Source organism: Schistocerca cancellata, chromosome 2 (assembly GCF_023864275.1).
Source record: "Schistocerca cancellata isolate TAMUIC-IGC-003103 chromosome 2, iqSchCanc2.1, whole genome shotgun sequence".
In the NCBI taxonomy this organism is placed as follows: Eukaryota; Metazoa; Arthropoda; class Insecta; order Orthoptera; family Acrididae; genus Schistocerca; species Schistocerca cancellata.
Window position 1 is genome coordinate 256,318,655 of NC_064627.1, and position 20,641 is coordinate 256,339,295.

Genomic DNA, 20,641 nt, shown 5'->3' on the forward strand with positions numbered 1-20,641 from the left:
CAGAAAATTGTTACTTAGAGATAAAATGTTTAAATCAATGTAGGACTGTTCTGTTCACTGTCCGCTGCTGGAATGGCTATTGGGGCATTTGGTGAAAAGGGGAGAGGGCGGGTGTTGCCAGAAACCGGTATCCTGATGACGAGCAAAACATACTTGAAAAGCATTGCAGTATATTCAATTAAACATGAAACAAAGAAAAGTGACTGGTAGCAGAAAATAGACATAATTCTCTCTGTATTGCTTTACCAGAGATCCGGTCTTAATTCTTGTTCCATAGCACTATTGACGAAGATTATCCAGGTGCAACTACTAAAATCTTAGTAATACTGTGCTCTTACTTTACATAATACAGAGTTCTTTACAAAGGTATTTTCTCCTAAAAATTAAATTATTCTTCTTAAGCTATGTGTTATTGTCCGGCTTCCTAATATTGTTAGTTCTGAGGGTAACTAATAGCGATGACGCTATATTTATACAGCTGACTGTGTCGAGATTTTTAAGATTGGAGTCAGTAGAGAATTCAGTCACTGTATGTACTAATACAGTTTTATTTTATTTCTTCTTAACTTCACATTTCTTAAAATTCTTACACTCACAATAAATATTGGTTCTTCTATTGACCCTACTGGATTTTTAATCAGTTTTGTAATTCAAATTTTCGGGTAATACAGTGTATTTTGCCTAACAGATTTAAGTTAAACCTGCTTGCCGATTTTATCTTAATCCTTTTTCCCGTTTGAGTTATTTTAGATAGCATACTTGTAGAAACTTGTTTGCTGTATAATAGACTAGAAAGTCTAAAAATTCCAATCATTTAACATTGTAAAAGACGACGCGGAAGTGACCTAGTATTGAGAATTTCAGCTTGATGACCAAAACTACATTAAGCAGCTATAGTCACATCTGATACATCGTATATCGGGTACTGGAATGCGCAACTGTGTCGGCTGGCACGGGCGTGGCCTTGTGTAGCAGCAGCCTTTATGAGCGGAAGCGGACCACGACAGCGATTGCTCGCTGGACCGACTCGTACCGCCAGCTGCTCTGTGGCCACTGCAGAAAGCTGTTCCCTTCTGCTTACTGTAGAACTGTATGACCAGTCGTGCAGTTCGTCTTGCACAGCGTCACTAATGCACTAACGTTTGCGAAAATTTCATCATTTACAGGCTCGAATGGGAAAAAGTGAATAAAAATCATTTTGAAATACAGAGATATATCTGTTCTACTATTCACCTAGGACATTTAGCTGTAAAACCCTGGGGCTGTAGAGATCGATGGTTGTAGGTTAACGAGTGTAAAAGCTACCGACTGAAGCACAGTTCACTCGATTGACAATACCGTGTAACATACGATATCATGTGCAGCAGATTCGTAAGGGTCATACGCGATGCATTGTTTGGGAAACAGATAATCACTCGTTTGACATTATTTGAAGTTTTCAAATCAGCCTTGGTAACTATTCGCATGCCTATATACTTACCACACGTGTTTCGTTTTATTTACTTTGCGTGACATTGCGTGTCGTTCGGAGCTAAACATAAAATCAATTTTGTTTTTGGTTCTGGATCCAAAAACGGTTGGTTTCAAGAGGTACTGTAGCGTGAATTTTACTTTCTCCATTTTTGTGTGGTTTTTCTTACACCTGGGAGTGTCATCTACATGCACGTTTTCCAGGTACTCTTAAGGATGTCAGAGTGCTGTTTATGGCCTCATATTGCTTTGACTTCAGCGCTACATATTTCCTGAAGTAAAACTCTATTAAATACTTCATTGTAAATGTTTATTTATGTTTCTCTGACTGAAGGTAAATCTGTGTATTTTATGTGTCCAGTGCTCAAAATAGATTTTTCTCTTATATAAAAAATCTTTTTTTTAAATCTATTCTTTTCTGTTTCAGGGGTTCGTACCTCAACATGTAATAGTATAACCCTTGTGGTATCGGTTTGTTGTTTGTCTGTCAGTCCGACTGTCAAGAACCCTTTTTTTTCTCAGAACGGGTAAACGTCAAGTTGAAATTTATGTTGCGTACTGAGGTCTACGGTCCCTTAGCGGTGTAAAACATTTAAGCTTCTAAGTCAATGCAATCTAAAGGTACGGCCATTTGTGTCAAATATTTTGGTACTAACAAACGCACTGATCAAAACCTTTAGTGTACTTCCCGTTGGTAAAGAATCATGTAATTTGACAAGAAGCAATTACGAGAAAGAATTCGCAGCTTGTTAATTTGTAATTATATCACATAATTTTTTTTGTTTTATCTTATCCTGTCGTCTCTCTGTCCGTCTGCTAAGACGCCTTTTCCTTTTCTTTTTTTTTTTAGGAAAGGGTAGACGTATGAAGATGAAATTTATGTAATGCAGAAAAGTGCTTCTACGTCAATGCAGTCAGAAGATAGGTCATTTATGTCACATATTTTGATAACTTTCCAGTACAGATATTGATAACAGGCAAAAATCGTCAAAATTTTAGATTTCCTGGATGGATAAACTGTCCACATACATAATTAAGTATGAACGGAACCCTCGACGCATGAGTCCCACTCGCACTTATATCGATTCTTTTATGTTCATGCGTATTTATTTAATTATAGGAATGGAGCGAAGGGGATTGCGGGAGTGAGTCATGTAGATAGTGAATGAGGGGATAGTATAGTATTTGATTTACAGTATTTATCTGACAATTAAGCAGCTGTTTATTTGTGTTAGGGATTTACGTATGCGACAGTTCTTAAGATGTGGGTAGATGTCTGTTGTGATTGATTTATGAGTATATGGCGTTCGTATCCTCTTCTCCTGCGTTTCGTCTATGATATTCTTGTTTAAGGTAGCCTGGAAATGTAATGATGTAGAGCTCGCGCTACGCTCTTCTTTATATAATCGTCTTCTTCATACCGTTTAGTCAGTAGACAGTAATATCCTATTGTACACAGAAGCTAGGTTGTCACGTGTTTCATAGGGTTAAAGCGTCAGTTGTTTAATATTTCCACTTAACATTTTTGAATGTTAATCCCGAGCTGCATTACTGTCTAATGACAAATAACTGAATACCACTGAATTCCCTATTAGAGCTCATTTTGTGGACAGAAGAGGGTAATTTCCTAATGCAGGTTGTTTTTATGCAGTCGGGTATCTCTCATTTCGTTATTACTCTTCCAGGTTTCGTTGTACAGTAATAATGACGTACGATATATTTCGTAAGTAGATACCTAGCCAAGCTTTGCCGTCTTCTCAACAGATAAAAGATGATTTTGTTCTATTGCATATGGGTGCTAGGTGCCTAGTGTGTTTTGAACGCAGACCTCAGGCTGCGTAGTGGCGCATATGCCGTATAAGTGTTAATATATTTCAAATGTACACTCCTGGAAATGGAAAAAAGAACACATTGACACCGGTGTGTCAGACCCACCATACTTGCTCCGGTCACTGCGAGAGGGCTGCACAAGCAATGATCACACGCACGGCACAGCGGACACACCAGGAACCGCGGTGTTGGCCGTCGAATGGCGCTAGCTGCGCAGCATTTGTGCACCGCCGCCATCAGTGTCAGCCAGTTTGCCGTGGCATACGGAGCTCCATCGCAGTCTTTAACACTGGTAGCATGCCGCGACAGCGTGGACGTGAACCGTATGTGCAGTTGACGGACTTTGAGCGAGGGCGTATAGTGGGCATGCGGGAGGCCGGGTGGACGTACCGCCGAATTGCTCAACACGTGGGGCGTGAGGTCTCCACAGTACATCGATGTTGTCGCCAGTGGTCGGCGGAAGGTGCACGTGCCCGTCGACCTGGGACCGGACCGCAGCGACGCACGGATGCACGCCAAGACCGTAGGATCCTACGCAGTGCCGTAGGGGACCGCACCGCCACTTCCCAGCAAATTAGGGACACTGTTGCTCCTGGGGTATCGGCGAGGACCATTCGCAACCGTCTCCATGAAGCTGGGCTACGGTCCCGCACACCGTTAGGCCGTCTTCCGCTCACGCCCCAACATCGTGCAGCCCGCCTCCAGTGGTGTCGCGACAGGCGTGAATGGAGGGACGAATGGAGACGTGTCGTCTTCAGCGATGAGAGTCGCTTCTGCCTTGGTGCCAATGATGGTCGTATGCGTGTTTGGCGCCATGCAGGTGAGCGCCACAATCAGGACTGCATACGACCGAGGCACACAGGGCCAACACCCGGCATCATGGTGTGGGGAGCGATCTCCTACACTGGCCGTACACCACTGGTGATCGTCGAGGGGACACTGAATAGTGCACGGTACATCCAAACCGTCATCGAACCCATCGTTCTACCATTCCTAGACCGGCAAGGGAACTTGCTGTTCCAACAGGACAATGCACGTCCGCATGTATCCCGTGCCACCCAACGTGCTCTAGAAGGTGTAAGTCAACTACCCTGGCCAGCAAGATCTCCGGATCTGTCCCCCATTGAGCATGTTTGGGACTGGATGAAGCGTCGTCTCACGCGGTCTGCACGTCCAGCACGAACGCTGGTCCAACTGAGGCGCCAGGTGGAAATGGCATGGCAAGCCGTTCCACAGGACTACATCCAGCATCTCTACGATCATCTCCATGGGAGAATAGCAGCCTGCATTGCTGCGAAAGGTGGATATACACTGTACTAGTGCCGACATTGTGCATGCTCTGTTGCCTGTGTCTATGTGCCTGTGGTTCTGTCAGTGTGATAATGTGATGTATCTGACCTCAGGAATGTATCAATAAAGTTTCCCCTTCCTGGGACAATGAATTCACGGTGTTCTTATTTCAATTTCCAGGAGTGTAGATATCTAGCGAAGCTTCGGGCATCCACTCTTCAGATGGAGGATGGTATTCAGTTGCTATGAACTGGAAATGTTTCAGATCCTAATCTTTAATTCTTCTGGAATTACTGGAAAATGAGAAAATGATTTAACGTAGACTTCGAGATATGGTGTATGATGGTCTACTTGATACTATTTAGATACAGGACTAATGCATACAGGTACTAGGTTGTCATTGTGTCTCAGATTCAATTTATCTGTTCTGCAATAGTATTAGCTTTACGTTGGGGAACGTAGACCTTGAGCTGCACTGCTGTATAAACGAAAGATCATTCAATATCTCTTAATATCCTATTTAATATCATTGTGTGGGTAGAAGATAAACATATGTTATTATTTGGTCAGTTGGATGTCTCATATTTTGCTAGTACTGCTTCAATATTTTTTTTTTTTTTTTTTTTTTTTTGTACAGTGGTTTGAACGTGGACAGCGATCTACGTGGCAGTATACATGTCACAAAGTGATGATGCATTTCAGATGTAGATATCTAGCAAAATTATAGCCTTCTGCTCTTCAATATTTCCCTGTTGCACACAGGCACTACGCGTCTAGTGTGGTTAGTTCTTCAGTACTTCCACCCGTATGCTGCTGCACGTAGAGCTCGAGTTACGATGGTGTAAAGATCGATTTATTAAGGGAAGTTTCTTAGCATTTTTTTAAAATTATTTTTGGCTTTCGCCTGGTCTGTGGCATATGCTATGGGTTATTCAAGTTTCTGTCCATATTGGATATCCTTTTTGTAGGTTGATGTATGAAAACAGATTTTTTGCTACATTACTATATTTATCCATAGCGTATATCGATATAAATTAATGTATGTGATTTCGTAGGTTTCTGCGTCAGGATCGCGTTTTGGTTTCTGATGTTTAGTATTCTTTGGCTACAGACGTTTTCCGTTGGTATCATACGTAGCATTCATGGCCGTGATATAGGCTATAACATCGCCTAATAAGTTTCTTGGTGTGCTAAATGTGATACGATGCGCTATAATGGTACAATTTTCGGACTGGTTGACCCACATATTGGGTTGAAGACTATTGTATTCTGATTTTAACAATTTACTAAAAATTTTTTTAGCATGCAGTCTAACTTCCGTTTCTTATAATAAGTCTTTCGTAATTATGTTTGTCGCTTACTTAGCGATACTGTCAAAAAAACTATTTGCAGTTTTGTAATGGTATAACGTAAGTATCGTAAATATCGGGTATAGGGTTTATTAGCAGTATTGTGTCATGAATAAATCATCAAAAATATTTTATATACATTTCAGAATTTTTTATGTATGTGTATTGGGAATCATGTTTGTTTTACATTTTTATTTGACTTTTATTGATAGTATAGATGTAATGCAGCAATACCTCTTGTACTGTGGTCAGTTGGTTTAATGCATATTCTATTGACAGGTACTCTTGCGGCCCGGCCCGCTGGTAGGTATGACGTGTTACGTTATCGGAATGGTGTTTTGACAAATTCTGATGAACATAGTTTTTTAGTCTTGACGTGCCAGCGAATTGCTCATTTCATGTTTTATGTACCTGGAAATTCAACGGAAAAAATTTGTGTGTGGCTTGCACAAAATACTTGTAATAACCTTTATGAAAGAATGTTGTCAATTGGTTCCTCTGTGGGTTAATGTTGCACTTTTGTAAAACAGTCTGTAGGACTTCTTACAATTTTATTACAGATATGAAGTAGGTAACTTAATTTTATTGGAACCGGTTATCTACAATAAAGTTTTTTATAGCGATCTCGGCTAAGAAGTTCTGCTTCCTATAAGTAATCACTACAGACCGCCCCTTCGAGCTCCACATGAGTAATCCTATCAACGTTTTTTTGTTTAAGTAAGTTCCTTTTTATAATTTCAGTGGTTTCCACTAAGAGATAAGCCACTGTAAATGGGAAGTAGTGGTACATTAATAACAGGTGTAGCCGCCAGAATGTTGAATGCAAACGTGCACGGATTGTGTTTTACAGACGCTGGATGTCAGTTTGGGATGGAGCCGCGTGCCTGTCGCACCTAGTCGGTCAGAACAAGGTCGATAAATACTGGTTGTGGATGACGCTGAAGTAGTCGTCCGATGATGTCCCGCATGTGCTCGATTGGAGACAGTGATCGAGCTGGCAGAGGCAGCATGTCGACATTCTGTAGAGCATGTTGGGTTACAACAGCGGTATGTGGGCAAGTATTATTCAATTGGAATACAGCCAGTAGAATTCTGTTCATGGATGGTAGTTTGACGGATAAATTTGCAGTCAGCGTATGGAATAATAATGCGAGTGCCCCAGACCTTAATTCCAGTTGTAGCTCCATAATATCTAGGACACTGACAGGCTGGTTGCAGGCGTTCACCTGACCTTGTCCTAACCAACACACGGCCATCACTGACATCGAGGCAGAACCAGCTTTCATCACAAAGTACAACAGACCTCCAACCTGCCCTCCAATGAACTCTCGCTTGACGCCACTGAAGTCGCTCATGGTGGTCGTTTGGGGTCTGTGGAATGCGGGCTACAGGGAGTCTGGCTCGGAACTGTCCTTGAAGTGAAGGTCTGTAACAGTTCGTTGTGACACTATAGTGTCAACTGATGCCCAAACTGCTGCTGCAGATACTGTAAGATGCGCCAGAGACAAGTGCCGAACACGATGGTCCTTCTTTTCAGTAATGTCACGTGGCAGTCAGGAGCTCAGTCTTCTTGCGACCATATGTTCTCGTGACCATCGCTGCCAGCAATCATGTATAGTGGCTACATTCCTACCAAGTTTTTCTGCAGTATCCAGCTTCTTGTACTGAGCCAGGTGGCGCAGTGGCTAGCACACTGGACTCGCATTCGGGAGGACGACGGCTCAATCCCGCGTCCGGCCATCCTGATTTAGGTTTTCCGTGATTTCCCTAAATCGCTCCATGCCAACGCCGGGATGGTTCCTTTGAAAGGGCACGGCCGATTTCCTTCCCCGTCTTTCCCTAATCCGATGAGACCGATGACCTCGCTGTCTGGTCTCTTCCCCCAAACAACCCAACCAGCTTCTTGTAGCCCTATTACACGACCTCGTTCAAACTCAGTGACGTGTTGATATTTGCGTCTTTGTCTCCTTAAAGTCATTTTTGACTAAGACCAACTCACCACATCCAATTTGAAAGGTAACTAACGCTCACGACCATCACCACGTGTATTTTAAGCAAACCTATTTTACACCCTCACAGTGGCACTACGAGCGCCACTCTTACGCGGCTGGTACGAAATCTCGTTTATGTCGCAGAACTCCTTCTTGGTGTTGTGATTTTTTTCGGCAGTGTAGTTACGTTACCCATCGACATGTAACACATTACAATTCGGAGTCGTCAGGTGGCAGAGAATTACAACTTGTGTAAGCAAAGCGGGAAAGCCAAGTAACATGCATTACATGTAATTCCTCAAACAATATTGGGAAGAGAATAAAAAATTTCGATGCATTAATCTTCAGCACGACCTCGCAGATCTGCTAACGAAGAAACTCAGTGGTGTCTTTTTTGCACTTAGAAGTGTGTCTATGGTATAAAAATAAAGACAAAAATCTTGACTCATTTCATATAGCCGGGCGGAGTGGCCGTGCTGTTTGAGGCACCTTGTCACATATTGCGCGGTCCCTCCCGCTGGAGGTTCGGGTCCTCGGACATGGGTGTGTTTGTTGTTCTTAGTTTAAGTTAGTTTAAGTAGTGTGTAAGTCTAGGGACCGATGACCTTAGCAGTTTGGTCCCTTAGGAATTCACACACATTTCATTTCGCTTATTTCCATTCCCCTCCCCGCCTAAAGGCATTATCTTCTTGTACTGTATATCTAAAATTAAAAAAAAAATGGTTCAGATGGCTCTGAGCACTATGGGACTTAACTGCTGTGGTCATCAGTCCCATAGAACTTAGAACCTAACTAACCTAAGGACATCACACACATCCATGCCCGAGGCAGGATTCGAACCTGCGACCGTAGCGGTCGCGCGGTTCCAGACTGTAGCGCCTAGAGCCGCTCGGCCACTCCGGCCGGCGCCTAAAATAAGAAAAAGTATTTATTCAGCAGCAGGGAGCAGTAAGAACATTGCTTCAAGCACAACTGGCAGAAGCACAGTTAAGTATCTCACCAATCCCTACATGGCAAATACCGCCGTTCGTTATAAAACTGCATGACAAGTATTAAAGCATCGTAAACAGGACTAGACTCCATATCTACATATATAGGCAACCATTTTCTTTAAAAAACCAGTGCAATCAAGTATACACTGAGTACTGAGATAGTGATATGCATTTATAAAGACGGCGGCAGTATCGCTGACACAAGGTATAAAAGGGCAGTGCGCTGGTGGAACTATCATTTGTACTCCGGTGATGCGTACGAATAGGCTTCCGACTTGATTATGGCCAAATGCCGGGAATTAAAAGACTTTCAGCGCGGAATGGTAATTGGAGCTAGACCCATGGGAAATTCCATTTCGGATATCGTTAAGGAACTCAATATTCCGAGATCCACAGTCTTAAGAGTGTGCCGAGAATACCAGATTTCAGGCATTATCTCTCACAGTGGACAACGAAGTGGCCGACGGCCTTCACTTAACGATCGACAGCAGCGCCATTTGCGTAGAGTTGTCAGCGCTAACTTCGTGAAACAATCGCAGAAATCAATGTGGGATGTACGACGCGAGTGCCTTTGCTGACAACACGACATCGCCTGAGGCGCTTTCCTGAGGTCGTGACCGTATCGGTTGGACCGTAGACGACTGGAAAAACGTGGCCTGGTCAGATGGGTCCCGTTATCAGTTGATAAAAGCTGATAGTAGGGTTCGAGTATGGCGCAGACCCCACGCTGTCAACAAGGCACTGTGCAAGCTGATGGTTGCTTCATAAGGATATCTTCCACGTTTACACCGTTCATTGACTGGAAAATGGTTATGTTCGGCTACTTGGAGACCATCTGCAGCCATTCATGGCCTTTATGTTCCCAGTCAAAGATGAAATTTTTATGGATGACAGTGCGCGATGTGCTGGGCCACAATTGTTCGCGATTCGTGTGAAGAACGTTCTGGACAGTTGGAGCGAATGGTGTGGCCACCTGGATCATTCTGCATGAATGCCATCGAACGTTACGGGACGTAATCGAGAGATCAGTTAGTGCACAAAATCCTGTACCGGCAACAATTCCGTAAAAAAAAGTTATGGACTGTTATAGAGGCAGATGGCTCAATATCTCTGCAGAGCATTTACAACGACTTGCTGAGCCCATGCCACGTCAAGTTGCTGAACTGTGCCGGGCAAAAGGAGGTCCGACATGATATCTGTGGTATCCCATGATTTTTGTCACCTCACTGTATGTTATACGTTTTGTAAAAAATATCTTTATTAAGTTTACAAAAGGAGATAAACACCAGCCACTCTCAAAGTAGAAGCGTTCTTTCAAATTTACTTGGTTCTGGTAAATTTATGGTTAGCATTACGCTGTACAGTTGATGTAACTATTGCGTGCGGACTAAGTTTCTATGAGTTATTTGTCTTTTCTTAATGTTTGCTTTCACTTGTTGCAAATCTCTGAAGGTTCCTGTTTTGGGCATATACGTGGTGAATAAATAAATGAATGAATACTAACACACAGTAACTGAAACCAAATTTATGGTAACTTTTGTTTATAATGAACTCAAAAGTGGTCATTAGTCCCTTTATCGTCATAACCGTAACTAACGAGCCAACAGCAGGCTTCTTGCGAATAATATGGGACAGATTAGGTCAATTAAATTAAACCAAACCTTTTCCAGTTCCGCATTGTGCTTCCTGTTTCTGATCACTTTTTTAAAATGTAAAATACGTCTCAAAAGTGAAATAGAAAAGCGACTCATATGGTCCTACGTCATATGATATTTAATTCCTTTGAACTGAGCTACGTAGAAGAAGGGCTGTCTCGGTCAGCGACCAGGCAAAGTGTTTCTCTGAAATTACGAGATGTGGCAGGACATTCTACCAGTCAGCAGATTCGAAACTGGCACTAGTCACTACGGAGGGTCACTGGAATTATTTCTATTGTGTGTGGATTAGATACTATAAAAGTCATCATAACTCTCACAGGTTTTAAAGTTTCATTCCATGTCACTGCACTACAGTAAATATTTTAACGTACTGTGTATCACAAAAGTGTGTGTGTGTGTGTGTGTGTGTGTGTGTGTGTGTGTGTGTGTGTGTGTAAAGTAAGTGGGGATGTGGAGCGTCTACAGACAAACATCGTCTCACAAATAGCGACAACAGATAAATGACTGTATCTCGTTCATGATGCTGTATCTGATTAACAGATCACATAGGTCAATGTGCACGCAAGTAGTGGCATTTCTTTCCCTGTTTTATCAGGTTTTTGTCATAGAAACCAGTTCTGGAACGTAGCGCGAATAGCATTTAACTTGATCACATATGGCAGCCTTAGTTTCGCAATTTCTCATCTGTGTGACGAATCGACATAACTGACTGTAATAGTGTTCCAGAAACAATTTTGTAGAACAAAGTGAAGTTTGAATTATTTACCCTTATAAAAGTCCTTTATACATGCAGCACGTTTTCTACTACTGTAATACACAAGTGGAAAAGTAGTTTATTTGTAAAACTGAGAAATTTCTAACTTTTTGTTAATCATGATGCCATTTTATAATTATTCGGTGCTACAGTGACAAGTAAATGTCTGCAGCAAAAAAAAAAAAAAAAAAAAAAAAAAAAAAACAGAAGTTTCATACTTTAATACCTTTGAGTCACCGCTTACCCCGTTAAGGGTTACTCACGTTCGATGGAGCTTCGAAGATTTGGCTGCAGACGCGGAAACTTTTATTACAATCGTGACTCGGCTTCGTGACGGCTGGCCGCATCAGATAAAACTCTGCGCTGAGGCTGGTATGCGGCCAGACCTGACGAGTCCACACCGTAGCGTTCGCCGCAGGAGTACCCGGTTCTAACACCGACGGTGGAAGGAATTTACCCACACGGCGTGGAGAGACATTGGCATACATTCCCCGACAGCAAGATTGCACGTTAGTATGCCACAGTCAGTACCAAACTTCTCTCTATTTGTGAAACGGTGAAGCCATATGACACTGTTTAGGTTTATCGTTTCTGGGTGGCTCTTTTGATGTTATTTCGGAGGAGTAGATCACGTGTCAGTACCAGAGTCTACATTCTGTTTCTCTGATCAACACTAGTGGTACATTCTCTAAACCATCTTGGAATATCTTGACCCATTTTCAGAGTGTCTTCCAGGTCCATTCGGTACATGTTTAATGGGCTAAAAATCCAAGACATACGGCTGCCTAGGTATTCCAACATACAATAACATGGCCTGTGTCACCTGACCTGCATTTACTTTAACCTTGTTGCTCGCGAAAAGTGAAAAAAAAAAGGATGTCACACACTTACGGAATAGCAAAATATCTGAGCGTTTCGCCCCTAAATCTCTGATCCATAAAGAACCGCCATGGTTATCGTGGAGGTTCGAATGGTAGGAGCAAGGTATCCCTGTCCTAAGACACTGCCGAAACAGTGGAAACTTCGACCGGTGCTCTTTTGCCGCAAGCCAACTTGTTAGTTTCAGCCTCACCAGCACGTCAGAGAACAAAATACAGCTCTGTTCCATGTTGCTAATCACACTTTCTGATGTTGTGTCTACACTGAGATAATGGACCACAGCCCTATGAGCAGAAAGTTTACCTTCAGCAAGACTAGCAGTTCTAATGACATTCTTGCTTCTTTCAAAGCCTTGTAGCAGGTGAGTTGCTCTGTCTCACCTATCTACATAAGCTATGAATAAGAGGTAATGATCGACTCTGACTGTAACCATTCGTGTACGATCAGGTATCGAACCACTTTGGATAACTGCCGTTAACTCAGTACGCTTTGGGAGTATGGAATGTTATTTACTGCCGGTCGGTGTGGCCGAGCGGTTCTAGGCGCGTCAGTCTGGAACCGCGCGACCGCTACGGTCGCAGGTTCGAATCCTGCCTCGGGCATGTATGTGTGTGATGTCCTTAGGTTAGTTAGGTTTAAGTAGTTTTAAGTTCTAGGGGACTGATGACCTCAGATGTTAAGTCCCATAGTGCTCAGAGCCATTTGAACCACTTGTTATTTACTACCGTAGTCAGTGACTGTGTCACTAATGCCTTTCTAATAACTCATTACTCATTAGATCAGAGAAAGTGTGTTGCTACGGAGAGGGGGCAGGCATTGGGTTAGTATAGTACGTAAGCGGATGACTAGTATAAATTAAAGATTTTGATTTTATTCTGTCATTGTGCTATACGTAGGATGACAGCAGCTAAAAACTGAGCATGTCACAGAGAGGAAAGACTTATTTTGGTCTGTGCATGATTTGCAGAAGCTGAGCAAAGTTATTTTGATCTAAGCAGGACTGACACGCGGAGCTGCTAGCGGTATCTCAGCCAGTAGCGCTGAATCATGCAGCAGACGGCACGACTGGGGAGCGGAGGTCAACGTCAGATAGACGCTACTTGTCCGACTTGTTAAATATGAGAGGCACCAAAGACATGCGTAAGAGATGTCCTTATTATGCATAAGAGCTCTCTGTATCGAGCTCTGTATCAAGCTCTCACCAACAGTAGTATCAATAGACAGGACTCATCGCTGTGAAACAATCATTCTACTAGTTTAAACATTTTAATTTGTGTATATTTTGCAAAAGTGCGCGAACACCATTACCTTTTGCCGAACTTCGACGGCAATTGTGTGGTGGCGCGCAAGCGTTCCACAGTCAGTGTTCGGTAAGATACGTCATATCAGCATGATGAGTATATTATAAAGCGCAAACGAAAAGTTTCGATGTGAATGCCTTGTTACAGAGTGTATACAACGTAGCGCGACTCGGGTGCGGGTATATAAGCAACGACACGCAGACAAGTGCGTAAACACGCACTGTGGCGATATTATTACCAAATGCGTCCAAACGGGTCCAAGTGCTGTTATTCTTTTCTTGACTGAAGAAGGACAAACACTGGTAGGCATCTATCAGAGAATGAAATATGTGTATGGACCAGCATGTCTGCCGAAAAACACTGTTGTGGAATGGTGCACCAAGTTCCTTGCTGTTTCACGATAATACATTTCTCCATGTCACAAATGTCATAATTCTGAAGTTACGCCAACTCTCTTGGAAGGCCCTCGAGCACCCGCCCTATAGCCTTGACCCCTTTCCATGTGATTGTCATGGCTTCGGTCCCTTAAAAAAGGCCTTGAAAGGTTGAAGGATCGACGGCTACTGTCGGACTAGGATATGCAGCAGGCAGTTACATACTTACACAACAGCACACTGTGTTTTACCAAACGAGTGCCGGCCGCTGGCGCAGAACGGTTCTAGGCGCTTCAGTCTGGAACCGCGCGACCGCTGCGGTCGCAGATTCAAATCCTGCCGCGGGCATGGATGTGTGTGATGTCCTTAGGACAGTTAGGTTTAAGTAGTTCTAAGTTCTAGGGGACTGATGACTTCAGATGTTAAGTCCCATAGTGCTCAGAGCCATTTGAACCATTTTGAACCAAACGAGTGTTTCAATCTGGTGCGCCGGTGGGATGACTGCCTCAATGCTCGCGGCGATTCGCCTGACTGGTGTACTGATTATGGACTATACAGCCTTCAAACCGAAATCTTTTGATCGCCCTTATATTCTGAATCATCATTACCCAATTCCTATAGTTAGTGTGATTTAAAGGACCAGACCTTTGGATCAGACGGTTATCAGCTCTACAAGACGACATACTGGTCAGCACTCAGATCTGCAGACTGCTGTAGTCGTCTCCACTAAAACATCGCCTGTGGTTCGGAAAGTAGGTTATCGACGGACGCGCATCATTACAGTGCGAATACTAACACTAGGTTTCTTGGTGAATGCTGTACCCGGGCTGCACACATTTCTCCCTACTAACCCACCAGAATTAGCGTTCTGAAAGAAAGGTAATTACAGCTGCAAGGTATCTACACAATAATGATTGTTGCTCGTAACAAATTATTCGTTGGACTGAACATTCGTTAGTGGCTGAACTCTGTACTAGCACTCTGTCCTTTGTAGCAGCACGCTTTTAATAACGTGCGATGCAGTCTTTTTGTTTTGATAACCACATGAATCTTCTGTTACAGTGAGAGAGTGTGAAGATAGGTCTCAACCGTTTTCAGCCGAATTATGACTAAATGGATAATTTCCAGGAGTAAGCAAGTGTTCTCCGCCACATCAGGGTTGCTACATTAAATTCTGGAGAAGACAGGGAAAAAAGAGGCTTCCGAACTCGTCTAATTAAATCTGTGGAAGCTCTTTACAAAGAGATAAAAATTGTAATTGAATATGGAGATAACTTGTCTAAGATATGAACGACAAGGAGAGTTCGGCAAGGATGTGGTCAACCTCCAGCTCTATTCAACATACTCGGAGATCACCTAGTAAAGGCTTGGGAACAATATTATCTTCAGCCTAAAGGACAACAGTGAGAAGCGTTTTAACACTCTACTATAGCCAGATGAGCATACAATAATTCGAGAAAATAAAGATAACTTTCAAAGGGCCGTTTATCACCTAAATAAAACATGAACATCTCCACCAATAAAACAAAGGTTATGACATTCTAGGGAAAATCGAGTGAAAGATCTAAAATTATAATAAACTGTGTAGTACTGGAGTAAGCAGCCAGTTTTCAGCATGTGGTCTGTGACACAAGACGAAATTTCGACAGTGAAATTGTTAACCAGATCCTAAAACTTAAGGCAGTTTGTGGATGATTTAGAAGAAGGCCACAAAAGGGATACAGGTGATGTTTTACAAAGTAATGGCAGTACCTATGGATCTGAAATAAGGGTACCCACGCAAAAGCATATGAGCAGGATCCAGGATGCGGAAATGAGATTTCTTATTGGTGATAAAGGGTTCACCAGAGAAGATCGCTTCAGAAATGGAGATATTAGAAATCAACTACAAGTTGATTCATTACGAGAAATCAGATTTAAACAGAAAACAACTGTGGGAACACGTAGATAGAATGCATGAAAATAGACTTTCATAGAAAATTTTTCAGTAGAAGCCTAGACGGACAAGACAAAGGGGAAGACCGTAGAAGAGGTGGCTCGGCCTTGTTGACCAGAACAATTGACACCACCCAATCCAGGAAGGGAGGAGAAGAGAAGAATAGGAAAAAGTGTGCCAAATGAGATGAACGTCTGTTGACACACGGCAATATTTGTTAGTAAAAATTTGTCTGAAGCCTAGGTCGCATAAATATTTCTTTATTTGCAAATAACCTGTTTCGACACGTTGTTCGTTTTGACGTGGACCTCACGTCTGCAAGAAAATTTGACGTGAGGTCCACCTCAAAATAAGCACATTTTGTAAAGTAAATTTTTGAAGACCTGAAGATGACAGTGAAGTCTGTCGAAGCAGGTTGTTTGTAAATAAATAAATACTTCAGCGATCTTGGCTTTAGAAAGAGTATACCAAGTAAAACAGGTCGTTTCTTATAATTTCTCAGAATGTGAAAATTCAATCAATATTTGTTTACTTTTCCTTTTGTTATTTCCAATCAGAAATGTTCTGGCGAAACTATTACTAGTTAATGCTCTTGTGTCCATAGGGGAGAATCCCCTGATTCTCGTATTAATAATACCATCGGATTACGCTTATGCTTCATGATTCTCCAATATGATGTGTTTTGTGAACCACCTTCGGAGTGTTCACTTGCCTGGTATATTCAGACTGTGTGCGAAACCGATAGTCGAGTATAAGAATGTGAAACGGTGCTTAAATTTGTCTTTTTGAGTAGATGAGCTAAAACACCGTCCATCCATCCAGATTTAACTTCCATGTAGTTTCTCTGAATCATATGCAGAAAGTTCAGGATAATTCTTTCATCAAGGGCACTGTAGATACGGCGATACCTTTTTCGAACTTTTTTTTCTACTCTGTCAATGGCCTCGACTTCGACGAGATGTCAAGTTATAACGATCCTTTCTTCGACTATCGGAACATCTGTGTGACGGCATCGTGAAGACAGCCCAGTTCTGCAAGAACTGCTAAAACACTATTTTTTGTTTATTTTTGTACCACTGAATGTAAATGTCATGGAACGGATTATTTGCACCAGACAGCTTTGATGTTACTTCATCGATTGGACGTTCAGATTGCAAATCTGAAAATGTTTTGTTTACATTGAGAACCCATACAATGTTTTAGTTGACACTAGCCGTCACATGGAACACTTCATTGGACTGATTACACCTGCAAACCTCTGAAATAAAACAAGATATCTCTAGGAATGTCAGAGAAAAGACACCTAACTACTCCCACGAGGATAGGCGTACGTGTTTAGCTTACAGTGGATATTTTCTGTATTCTGTACTGCGGGATGCAAAGCGTAGTGGCAAATTTATAGCCCACACCAATATTCGAGGCAGGATGCAAATGCGCGACCGTCTCTTTACGCGGCAGCATCGGTCCTACACGACTGTGGAGTCCGGCTAAATACACTGTTGGTCATTAAAATTGCAGCACCATAATGGCGACACGCAACAAAAAGTGTGAGTACCAGGTCCGATTTGCAAATAATTAGCATTTTAACTCAACGACATCTACATTATATTCATTCTCATTCATAAATCGCATTATAATGTTGTTTGTTTCTGAGGAGATAGGATTATGTCTCATGTAAGAAGGAAAAATGGCTACCAGCAAGTGCTGGAATTCGATAGCTGCAGGATCGTGGTCTATCAAGAGTCTCGGTAATTGTTCTTTGGTGCTGCTGCTCGCTTTAGTCATACGGATATGGAATAGATGGGTTCAGGAGCACCATATTCCACGCCATACAAGACCGTAGCTGCCACATGCTACAAGCGCCCGAGAAGACAGACATTTTGTTTGCTCTCCCGTGCTGGATCGTACAGCCACGTCGCGCACCTTGAATAAGGAAACGGACTGTCCGCAGAAAGACACGTCCTTGAGGATACAAGGATCTCTGGAAACCACGAACCGTCAGAACGGTAACCACAGAGGCCTCCACTGATGCGCATCCGAGAGAGGTGCGCCGATATTGTTGCTCCCAACAGCACTGGATACAGTCATCATCCTCATACCTGCCCAACACCTGCCGTGATGGTATGAGGTGCCACTGGGAAAACAACACGATGGGGTGCCATTCGGTACACAAAGCGATCATCTTTGGTTCCTCGTTATTGTTGTTGTTGTTGCAGTCTTCAGTCCGAAGACTGGTTTGATGCAGCTTTCCATGCTACTCTATCCTGTGCAGGTTTCTTCGTCTCCGAATAGCTACTGCAAATTTCATCTTCTGAATCTGATTACTGTATTCATCTTTTGGTCCCCCTCTACGATTTTTACCTCCCATTCCGCCATACATACAACTTCCTTCCAATAGTAAATCGGTGATCCATTGATGTATTAGAATGTGTCCTATCAACCGAGCCCTTCTTCTAGTCAGGTTGTGCCACAAATATCTTTTCTTTTAGCTAAGTGATGGTTCACGTTTCACTGTCATATATGACCACACTCTATACGAATACTTTCAGAAAAAGCTTTCCAACACTTGAAACTATATCCGATTTTAACAAATTACTCTTCTTCAGAAACGCTTTTTTGCCATTGCCAGTCTACATTTCATATCTTCTCTAATTCGGTCATCATAAGTTAACAAAACTCACCTACTACTATAAGTGAATTGTTTCTTAATTTAATTTTCTCAGCAACACCTGGTTTTGTTCTACTACATTCCATTATCCATGTTTTGCTTTTGTTGATATCCTACTTTCAAGATACTGGCGCCGGGCGCAGTGGCCATGCGGTTCTAGGCGCTAGAGTCTGGAACCGCGCGACCGGTACGGTCGCAGGTTCGAATCCTGCCTCGGGCATGGATGTGTGTGATGTCCTTAGGTTAGACTGGTTTAAGTAGTTCTACGTTCTAGGGGACTGATGATCGCAGATGTTAAGTTCCATAGTGCTCAGAGCCGTTTGAACCAAGATAGTGGCTATTCCGTTCAACTGCTCGTCCAAGTCGTTTGCTGTCTCTGACAGAATTAGAATGTCATCAGCAGACCTAAAAGTTTTTGTCTCTTCTTCCTGGACTCTAATTCATTCCCCAAACATTTCTTTGGTTTTCTTTACTGCATGCACAATGTACAGATTGAATAACGTCTTACTGTTTGCTCAGTGCACAGATTGAATAACATCTGGGATAGGCTAAAATCCTGTCTCACTTCCTTCTCAACCAGTGCGTCCTTTTAATGCTCATCCACTCATATAACTGACTTCTGGTTTCTGTACAAGTTGTAAACAGCGTTTCGCTCCCTGTATTCTGTCTCTGCACCCGTCAGAAATTGAAAGAGAGTATTCCAGTCAACACTGTCAGAAGCTATCTCTAAGTCTACAGATGCTATAAACATAGATTTTTCTTCCTTAACTGCTTCTAAGATAAATCTTAGGTTCAACATTGCCCGACGCGTTCCTACATTCCTCCAGAATCTAGACTGATCTTGCCTGAGATCGGTTTCTACCAGTTTTCGGTTCCTCTGTAAAGAATTTTGGTTTATATCGCCTGTAATTTCGACAGCAGCCGCAACATTTTTGACGCGCTGAAGGAGGGTGACTCAGCTCTATCTTCAAGGTCTCCATGACGTCATATTTCAACAAGACAACGCAAGGCTGTATGCTGTCCGTTCTCTTATGACATACGTCGATGGTTCTAGGCGCTTCAGTCCGGAACCACGCGGCTGCTACGGTCGCAGGTTCGAATCCTGCCTCGGGCATGGATGTGTGTGATGTCCTTAGGTTTAAGTAGTTCTAAGTCTAGGGGACATGACCTCCGATGTTAAGCCCCATAGTGCCTAGAGCCGTTTTTTGAGCCTACGTCGATACACAGTGTTGTCCTTGCCAACATGTTCCCCGGATCTCTCACCCGTTGATATGGTCATGAATGGTCAAGAGTAGTACCCACCAGATGTCGCGATTGATGAACTTTGCCATGTATTTGCAGCAGCACGGATGACGTGCTCGCATACGTCATCCAGGCTCAGTGGGACTCGATACCCAGCGGGCCGGCTGCGGTGGCCGAGCGGTTCTAGGCGCTTCAGTCCGGAACCGTGCGACTGCTACGGTCGCAGGTTCGAATCCTGCCTCGGGCATGGATGTGTGTGATGTCCTTAGGTTAGTTAGGTTTAAGTAGTTCTAAGTTCTAGGGGACTGATGACCTCGTATGTTAAGTCCCATAGTGCTCAGAGCCATTTGAACCATTTGATACCCAGCGGGGTCAGAATCCATTGTTGCTTGCACTGAATCATCTTAAGATTGACTCTTCTGTATGCACAATAAGTAAATTTTCGTTATCTACTACCTTTTCTGGCATTTTCTTGCATTGCGGATTAAATGGTCAGCGTTGTATCCGATTCTTGTCCAACAGGATCGAGAAAGACCAGTCGGTCGGATGCCGACCCGCTTCTCCTTGTGTAAAACTGTGCGGCTCGAATAGGACTACCTACCTCGGTATTACTGACGCTGACTGCGAGCGAGAAGTCAGCCAGCGTGCAGGAGTCGCCTGCCGCCCATGCGCGGCCCTCGATGAATTTGTCCAGGTAGCCCAGCGCCTCTTCCACCTTCTGCAGGTTCGATGGGTCAGGATTGGCCCCACCGAAAGCTACTGGTCGCTGTGGAAAAAAAAGTGCTCATGAAGCCCAGCAGGACAACTCTCCCCAGAAATTTCACATTCTACGTGACTACATGACCTTCAAACAAAATGTTCGTTTGTACCAATAATGTAGTACACCTTTCCTTTGACAAATACTATT

General features: G+C 43.0%; 1 protein-coding gene across 1 annotated transcript in view; it reads right to left on the reverse strand.

Moving 5' to 3' along the window:
* The window catches only part of LOC126161592 (glutathione S-transferase 1-1-like), a 79,607-nt gene that overhangs the window by 12,933 nt on the left and 46,033 nt on the right, over positions 1-20,641 (reverse strand). Inside the window, exon 5 of the mRNA XM_049917539.1 lies at positions 20,336-20,500. Coding sequence (XP_049773496.1) covers positions 20,336-20,500 — 165 coding nt within the window. The remainder of the gene's footprint in view (positions 1-20,335; positions 20,501-20,641) is intronic.